Source organism: Bos taurus, chromosome 4 (genome assembly GCF_002263795.3).
Source record: "Bos taurus isolate L1 Dominette 01449 registration number 42190680 breed Hereford chromosome 4, ARS-UCD2.0, whole genome shotgun sequence".
NCBI classification, from domain to species: domain Eukaryota; kingdom Metazoa; phylum Chordata; class Mammalia; order Artiodactyla; family Bovidae; genus Bos; species Bos taurus.
This window is the reverse complement of record NC_037331.1, coordinates 29490544-29500014: the sequence shown is the minus strand read 5'-3', so window position 1 is coordinate 29500014 and position 9471 is coordinate 29490544. Positions and strand designations below refer to the sequence as shown.

Below are 9471 nucleotides of genomic sequence, written 5' to 3'. Positions count from 1 at the left end.
ACCTGGGCCAGACTGCTTCTCCTTGCAGCCGATGGCTGCGCTCGGCTCGCTCCCCACCCTTCTTCACGCTTTATTTAGTAGCCAAGGAGTCCGCGCGCGAGGTCCCTGCACAGTGGCCACAGATTGGGAGCTGTCTCCCTCTTTGAGGAGGGGCGCCCACCAGGTCACCTGGGTCTTCGCGGGCACCGGCCACATCAGCTTCCAGAGCTTGCGCGTTCCGCCAACGCTCAGGAAACCGAGAAGCCAAGAGCCCTGTTTAAACGTATCCAGCAGAGGTACTCGCCTATATAGTTCATGTGCGGGTTTTTTTGTTTTTGTTTTTGTTTTTCTTATTAGGCTTTTTCAGCTCTGTGTATTTACCAGACCACACTTGACACGTTCAAAACCTTATTTGGTGTAGATCTGTTGCTGGACACTTGAAAGCCTGGGTAACTTTGATGTTTTCGACTATAAATCCCCAATCCGTACTCAATGGTTACAAATGGCTTTATTTACTTGTCCTTCTATCTACACATTTTAATCTGTTTAACCAAACAGCAGAGGCATATTTCACTTCCCACTCCACGAAAAGAAAAATCACGGACCGAGGCCTCTAATTTGCTTTTAGGACCTTCTATTTCTTTGGTTGTGAAAACCTGAGAACTCCAAATCACAGCATTGATTAGTCTTCAAACCAGCCAGCAAAAAAGCTCCCCTTTTCCACTCTATCTAAAGAGATGTTGATGTATATTGTAGCTGCAAGGTGTTAGATATACTTGAGCAAGTTGTTCCCAGGATGTAAATTAGGTCCCAAAAGCTGTTGTCCAAATCGAAGAAACAGAGAAATTAATCTGGGAGACTATCCATCATCACCGGTAATAAAGAGAGCGACATGGATGAGACAGATGATATGATTAAGGGGCTGTGGTCGTTTTAATTAACTTTTTGCTGTCCTGTAATGATCAAACTGGTCACCAGACCCGGTCAATAAGCATGTTAATATCAAACAAATAAAACCAGGGATGATTAAAAACCTCCTGGTTTATTAAATTTGAAATTCAAATGAAATTTATGCTGCAGATGCATACAGAATGCTAATAGATTTTAGCTTTATTGAAAGTGGATCTCACAGGTTTGCAAGAAACAGCAGAATATCCATCTACTCCTCTCCCAGGCAGCACTTAAACTTCTTATGAGGTGGGGGAAACTTTTAATTGATGTTAGAAAGCCTGCACTTCCTATCTTTCTTCCTCTTCCCCTTCCAAACCTCCATATTATTGCAGTTTAATACTCAAGAGCAGTCATCAATATCACAAAAGGTAAACTGAACTGGATGTGCTATGACATGCTTTCCCCGACAGACTGTATCTACAATGGATTACAGATGTTCCCTCCTGTGGGGGGATTCAAAAATAATACAGTCACTTCTGCAAAGTGGAGAAAGAGCTGCCATTAAGACCAGTTTCATTGTTGGTCTGGTTGGTTGCTAGTCACTGTTTCAAGATTATTGTTGTTTCAATTGTTGGTCAATTATATAATTCTCTTGCCTTTCCTTTTTAATTCTTCTGTCTTATGCCTTAGGACAAACACTAACCACTTATTTTGGGGTGAGGGGTAGGGTGAAAAAGAAACTTTGACAATACTACTATAAAATAAACACCTGATTTTAAAGTGGGAGTAAATGGACTATATATATATGAAAACATATTTTTTCATAATGAAGATGCACATACAAACCTTTGTGAAAATCTGCAAGTCAACCTCATGCAAACTGAAGAATCCAGTATACTCATTATATCTACAACAACATTGTGACCCATTGTCCTAGGCAGAATTACATGATCCTTAAGTGAATTTATATAAATACAATCTTAGAAGTAGATACTCAAATTTGTAATCACATGATGTGTGTTTTTCTAATTCCTGCATTTTTTGAGGAAACAATGGTTAATGTTTGTTTACTCTCAGAATCAGCTTTTAACTTTTCAAAAGTCCTGCCTCACTTCCTACTAGAGATAGGAGGATAAAAAGATAAAATAAATAACTATTCATAGAAGGGAGTCTTCCCTAAAGCTTTCTTTCTCCACCTTTGAGGGTGACGGTATTGATTAGAATTAAATCCCAAATTTGAACAACTGTATATTAGGTCTTTAAAATGAATATCATTATAGAAGGAGACCAAAGCAATGAAGTTAATTCTCTTTTATTTGTTAAACGGAGTTCCCTCCTTTCCCCCACCCCTTCCTCCTTCTGGGCTGGCCTGTCACGCCTTCTCAACACGCTAAAATCATTCAGAGTGGCTTGCAGGGAGAAACACGACATTTATGGTAAGCGTCAGCCTTCAGAGAAAGAAAGCAGTTCATTAATTTACTTCACACTTACTTCAAAGTATGAGAATGTACCTTATCCCCTTAATCAATAGATATGATGTACAGTCAATATCTCAACACTGTTATAAAGGGGTCAGAAACACTCTCACACCACAAACATCAGCCTCAACTCTGTTCAATGAAACTTACACAATGCTACAACCTGACTTTGGACTTCAGTAAACCCCCGGAGGATTTTTTTTTTTTTTTTTACATCCCCAGAAGCTGTGATGTACTTGAGGAAGGTTCAAAACAACAATAAAATGAAAAGGTTTCCTCTGTCAAAACAAAACACCTCTCTCAGCTAGTAACATTTTTTTAAATCAATTCTGACTTAAAATTAGATTTCTGGGAGCATTTGTAACTGCTTAAATATGTGAATTACTTTTTAAAAACATATGGATATTCAACAGGGCTCCAAAGGCTGTGGACTTTTTGTTACACTGGTGTGGTGCTTTCTGTAGTTTAAGATGTTTCCTTGTGGTGGCAGTGAAATTGTAATTACATTTCTGTAGGCAACTAATAACACAAATGGCAAGCAAGTTCTAAAATCCACCAAATTTGAACTGTTCACATGCATACACTTAACAGATATCTGGCCTAAACCCCACTAGACACAGAAGCTTCCAATACACGTGGTCCAAGATTTGTTAAAAGCTTGTTTCTCTTCTCAGATAAATAAAACCCCCAGATTTCAATCAAAATCCCGATTTTTTTTTTTTTTTCCTCAGAAAGAGGCGCTGGGATATCCTATGAAAACTCCTACATTCTATAAAATGCTCAATTTCTCACCCCTCAGGAAAAAAAAAAAAAAAACTCTTACCCCTTTTTTTTAATCTAATCCTTTTGTATTGAAATTTACTCATCGCCACGGGACAAACACACGGTCTCCCCTACAGTGAGACTTGCACTTCCAAAGCCGAATACCACCTCAGAAGAAAAAAAAAAAAAAAGCTACCGCATCAAAGTAACAGCTCTTTGACGCAGGCGCACACCCTCCAGAACGCTCTAAAAATACCCGTCAGCCTCCCTAAATTTCTACCCTTCCGCTGTAAAGCCAGGAAAGGAGAGGATGGTATTAATATGATTCTGTTTTAAAATTTAGTGACAGTATCCGAAAAATTAAGGGGAAGAAAACCAATCAAGATTTGAGCTACAAGAAAACCTGAGGAAGTTGGCGACAGTGATAGCATTTGTGAATATTTATTCAACCTCACTCAACTTCGCAGTCAGTTTCACTCTTCAAATCGCCATGTCTCTCTTTTACGTATGTACACTTTACTGCACCGGTCCTATTCTCCATCACAGTTTCGTTGCAGACACACACACGAGCACACACGACCCCCTCCCCACGTTTGTGACACACTGCCCTTGCCTCTCCCATGTGAAGCGAACACACACTCATCCACTCTCCCTCCTTTTTCACACACACAAACCCACATATTTACTCTTTCTCTTCTCCAAACACACTCAGACACCACCTATCACACTCCCCGCCCCCCGCCCCACAACACACACTCTATACTGCACTGTCCCTCTTCCCTCCCCAGGTTTATCACTCAGTCACACTACACTCACCCTTCCCCTCAACAATTTACTGGTCTGCTCCCCTTAGTCACACATACAGTTAAATTGTCACTCACAACCCCCTCTCCCTCTCTGCACTGTCCCTCCCCTCCCCCCGTCACTGTTACACTGCCAGACTCTAGTCCCCAACCTCTCCGCATCCCCCCACCCCCTCCCCCGGCTGCACTGTGTTCTCCTCAGCTTGGTTGCACTCGCACATAGTTACATACACACACACAAAACCGCTTTGTAACACACACGCAGTCACGCGCGCCCCTCCCGCTACCGCTCCCCGCAGCCCCCCCACGGCGGCCGGCGGCGGCGCCGATGACCTCACGGCGCGCGCGCGGCGCGGCCCGGCGAGGCCGCAGATTGGCTGGCCGCGCCTCCGCGGCACTTCAAAGCCGGAGAGGGAGCTACAATTGTGGTGGAATGGGCGGAACTGATCATTGTATTGCACACCTCTAAAAAAAACACTGCCTCTGATTTATCAATATAAAAAAGATCCTCTGAGAGGAGGAGGGCACTTTTGTGTGATGGCAACTTCACTTCTAGGGGTGAGTCTCAGGATTTTCTCTTGCTGGTTTAATTAGTTTTCTTTTATTGCCGATCGGAGGGGGTTAAAGTCGCCCCGGCCAGGCCACGGGCTATCGGTCTCTATTGAGAGCTTTTTTCCTCCCCCCTTTAAATACAAGTGAGTTTAGAGAAAAGAAAGAGGGGGAGGGGGGGGGGCAGAGTCACTTTTTTCAGCGCAGGAAAAGGTTCGGAGGGCATTTAGACAAGCCACCTCGCAGCGCCCGGCCGCTCCCCGCCCCGGAGACGTGCGTCCAGCCTATTTTACGTGAGACGATTTAGGGGGTAAAGAGAGCAAGTTTTTCCTCCTGGGCAAATTGCAGATTTTTCTCTCTTCCCCTTAAAAAATTCCTCAGCCCGCCTTGTCTTGCAGGTACGTTGAACCCGTCTCTCTCTCTCATTTTCTCTTTTTTAGTATTGTAGACTTTTTTTTTTTTTTTTTAAGAAAATCAGGAAGAGCGATCGAGCCCTACAGTTTCACGTCTTTTGGCCTGGGAGAAACAACCCAGGATGGGTTTCTGGGAACTGCAACAGGATTTTCAAAGCTCTTCTGTGGATTTCAGGAGTAGCTCTTAAAACCAATCCAATGGTTTTTCCCCAGGCTTCTCCGCAAAGGAATCTTCCTTCCTCCCCAATCTGGACTTTCTGCTTGCTTGTTTGTTTCGAAGTGCCTGGGGCCTTGTGTGCATAAGAGTGTTGTTTTAGGTGAGAATACTTGTCAAACTCTTCTTTAGCGTGGCGCTTTACTCCCGAATCAGACGCCGGCAGCCAAACTTGTCCCCTCCCGTAGAGTAGGAAGCAGCCGGGCGCCGGGGCTGTTGGGGGAGCCAGGTGAGTTGGTGGCGCCGTGCCGCAGCGAGAAATGGGGTGCACTGGGGGCGTTTTGGAGGCTACTGGAGGACTGATGCACATTTCCTTCCTCCCTCCCCCACCGGACTTTTGCCCACCTCCCCTCCCCCACCCCTTCTCCTCTCCTTCTCTCAGGAAGAACCGAGGTTGGGATCGACTCCTTTGGCCATGCTTGCTGCTACCTGTAATAAGATCGGCAGCCCCAGCCCGTCTCCCTCCTCCCTCTCGGACAGCTCATCTTCCTTCGGCAAAGGCTTCCACCCCTGGAAACGGTCCTCGTCCTCTTCCTCAGGCAGCTGCAACGTAGTGGGCTCCAGTCTCTCAAGCTTCGGCGTGTCAGGGCCCTCCAGAAACGGCGGCTCGTCCTCGGCCGCGGCGGCGGCGGCGGCGGCGGCGGCGGCGGCGGCGGCTCTGGTGTCCGACTCTTTTAGCTGTGGCGGCTCACCCGGCTCTAGCGCTTTCTCCCTAACCTCCAGCAGCGCCGCCGCCGCCGCCGCCGCCGCGGCCGCCGCCGCCTCGAGCTCTCCCTTCGCAAACGACTACTCGGTGTTCCAGGCCCCTGGCGTGTCGGGGGGCAGCGGCGGCGGCGGTGGCGGCGGCGGCTCCTCGGCACACTCGCAGGACGGCTCCCACCAGCCCGTGTTCATCTCTAAGGTGCACACCTCTGTGGACGGGCTGCAGGGCATCTACCCGCGCGTAGGCATGGCGCACCCTTACGAGTCGTGGTTCAAGCCCTCGCATCCCGGCCTGGGCGCCGCCGGCGAAGTGGGGTCGGCAGGCGCCTCCAGCTGGTGGGACGTGGGCGCGGGCTGGATCGACGTGCAGAACCCGAATGGCGCGGCGGCGCTGCCCGGCTCCCTGCACCCCGCCGCCGGGGGGCTCCAAACCTCGCTGCACTCGCCGCTCGGAGGCTACAACTCGGATTACTCAGGCCTGAGCCACTCAGCCTTCAGCAGCGGTGCCTCTTCGCACCTGCTCAGCCCCGCGGGGCAACACCTCATGGACGGCTTCAAGCCAGTGCTGCCCGGCACCTACCCGGACTCGGCCCCGTCGCCGCTGGCCGGCGCTGGGGGCTCCATGCTGAGCGCGGGGCCGTCGGCGCCTCTGGGGGGCTCCCCGCGCTCTTCAGCCCGCCGCTACTCCGGCCGCGCCACCTGCGACTGCCCCAACTGCCAAGAGGCGGAGCGTCTGGGCCCGGCCGGGGCGAGCCTGCGGCGCAAGGGCCTGCACAGCTGCCATATCCCGGGTTGCGGCAAGGTGTACGGCAAGACGTCGCACCTCAAAGCGCACCTGCGCTGGCACACGGGCGAGCGGCCCTTCGTGTGCAACTGGCTCTTCTGCGGCAAGCGCTTCACGCGCTCCGATGAGCTTCAGCGGCACCTTCGGACCCACACCGGCGAGAAGCGCTTCGCCTGCCCCGTGTGCAACAAGCGCTTCATGCGCAGCGACCACCTCAGCAAGCACGTGAAGACGCACAGCGGCGGCGGCGGCGGCGGCTCGGCGGGGTCCGGAAGCGGCGGCAAGAAGGGCAGCGACACCGACAGCGAGCACAGCGCCGCAGGCAGCCCGCCTTGCCACTCCCCGGAGCTGCTGCCGCCCCCCGAGCCCGGGCACCGAAACGGCCTGGAGTGACGTGCACCCCGCCCCTGCCCCTCTCCCCTTCCTCCTCCCACCTTGGTCCGTTTGGGCTTCGTGGGTCCTGGCTTTGGCTTCAGTCTCTTTCCACCCTGCTCAGTATGTCTTTCTGTCTCTGCCCTTCTCTCTTTTAACTCTCTCTGTGACAACTTTGTAAAGGGAATGTGGACATGTAAGTAACACGCGTTGTTCTCCTGGGCCCTAGCTGTCTCTCTACCCGATAACACCGTTGGGGCCCAGAACAGCCCCAGCCGGCCCCTCGGCAGGCCTTTAATTCTTGTCCTCTCCTTGTTCTCCCTTCACCATCCCCAGTTGGGACGGGCACATCTTTTAGAGGGAAGTGGCCGCTGGAGGTAAGGCTGGACCGATCCAGTGCCTGGGACCCCGGGCCTCCGAACGCGCGGTTAACCACTAGGCTGAGCAAGTTTGAGCGCCACCCAGGGCCTCCGGGGCAGGCCAGCCGCCGACTGGCTAGGTACCAGTACCAGAACCGTGTTTTCGGGCGTCTGAGTTGCTGAGCGCCCTGCCCTGCAGCCGGGCGTCGCGGCCTGCCCTTCGCAGAGCTGTCGGGTGCCCATCTCGGACACGGAGACCCGGAGTTTGTCTAGTTCAGCTCTCCAACGCCAGCCCTGACTCTTTCCCTTTGTTCCCTGGGGTGGAACCGATGCAAGTTTTAGCTAAGGGCAGTTTTGGTGAATCGATGCAACAGCCTTCTTTAATCTTTATAACTTTTTTAAACGGAAAATCTAAAGAAAACACAACAGCATCCTTCTATTTGGTTTCCCTTGTAGGTAGTTTTTCCTCTATCAGTAAGCAAGTCTTTCTCTCAAAATTGTGCTAATATTGATCCCAAAGTTATTTTGATCGCATTAACTTAACTTATGAGGTTGGGGGTGGGGGTGAGGGTAGGTGTCTTTTTCTTATGCAAAAATACCCTTTTCCGGTGAGACCAGATTAACTATCTCTGTGTTTGTCCTTTGCTACCTCGTTTTCACCACTCCCGAGCATAATCTCTCTCTCTTTTTTTTTTTTTGCTAGTCCAGCAGTCAATTTGTATAGTACCCATTTCTGTAAATTCTTGCAATTCGTTGAAGATTCTTAGGGTTTAACTTTTTTGTGTGTGATTTAAACTTATAAACAAGTAAAGAAGCTATTGTTTATTTCGGACCAGGCTGTAGTTTAAATGCCAAAAGGGAAAAACAGAAAAAAATTGTAAGATTTATCTGAACCTAATGGTTTGTACAACGGGAGAATAGTTCTAGATTAGGTATCGATTAACTATAACTCCACCAGTGTATGGGTGCGAGGTGCAGTTGTCCAGGAGACGATTTTGTATATTATTTTTCTTGTACATTACTTCCAGTAAATATTTGAAAATATATTGAAGTAAACTTGATTTTTTTTTTTTTTGGTCACAAGAAAATATTAAGAGTTATTCTTGCAGTTCTGATGAGCTGCAGATTTTTTGAACTCACTTCTGGAGGTGCAGAGCCACAAACGCACTTTCGGGGCCTAGTTTTGCTCGAATATGAATTTAGATAGGTATCAAACTGTAACTAAGACAATATTTGATAAATGTGGGATGACACTTAATTTAATGAAGCATGTACTTACTTGCATTTGCTGGCAGTTCAGGCATAGTTAAAGTGAGAGTACTCTTATATTTCATAATAACTGGGTCTGCCAAAAACCCATGTGTTAAATAAAATGTCCAAGTGAATCTCAACTAACTTTGGCCTCTGTGTATTTCCTGAAGGTAATATTGTTAACTGTTAATAATAAACACTCCTGACACTACATTTAAATGTTTGCAGATTCTGCAAACTAATTGCTCATTGTAATGTTGAAATAATTTGGATATTTCACATTGAAATGAAAAGCCTTTCTCTGGAACATTTTAGACTTGCATTTTAAATGCATGAAATGTAATTGATTTATTTGTAATATTTTAAATGGTATTAATAAACTCAGATAAAGACTAGGTCAGTTAATTTGTTTTTTTTTTTTCCTTTTTAAACTATGGACATTTGCATTTTATCTTCAGTTAAATGTCTAATTTAAACAAAACATAGCCCTGTTTTGAGGTAATATTTAAAGAATTATTTTTAAGCTATTACTTAGATGGAATGATATATTTGGGGAAGCTGTGTTTTCTCTATTTACCAAGATAAAGACTGTAGTGTCTAAGAAATGTAATTATTTACCAGTAGATTTTAGCTCCAAGCATCAGGATTTACTGAGCTCTTAAAATTTATACAAAGTCACCAAACAATTGAAAGAAATTTCTTCGTTCTGCTTTCTTCTCATTCTCCAGAAGGAGTCAGGTTGTTGGCCATTGGTTGCATTTGGTATTTAAAGGCCAAGCCTTACACTAGAAGATCAGTACATCTAAAATAAAAACATGGGTTTGGGAATAACTTTTTGTTGTTAGGGGGTGGAGGAGGTCAAGCTAACAAAAGCTTGTTTTTGGCATTCCATGTCTTAGCTAAAGATTATGTAG

General features: G+C 47.3%; 1 protein-coding gene across 1 annotated transcript; it reads left to right on the top strand.

Annotated features, from left to right (window-relative positions):
- Positions 1 to 3166: 3166 nt before the first annotated feature.
- Positions 3167 to 8701, top strand: SP8 (Sp8 transcription factor). Its single transcript, XM_002686706.5, has 2 exons — positions 3167 to 4471; positions 5472 to 8701. Exons 1-2 carry the CDS (start codon positions 4451 to 4453, stop codon positions 6966 to 6968), a joined length of 1518 nt encoding a protein of 505 aa, XP_002686752.2. The 5' UTR covers positions 3167 to 4450; the 3' UTR covers positions 6969 to 8701.
- Positions 8702 to 9471: the final 770 nt, after the last annotated feature.

What these genes read in the sequence shown, in the direction of transcription:
- SP8 (XM_002686706.5), top strand. Translation starts at nt 4,451, where the DNA reads ATGGCAACTTCACTTCTAGGG. An exon ending in TGGCAACTTCACTTCTAGGG is followed by an intron (nt 4,472 to 5,471) that starts GTGAGTCTCAGG and finishes TCCTTCTCTCAG; the next exon opens with GAAGAACCGAGGTTGGGATC.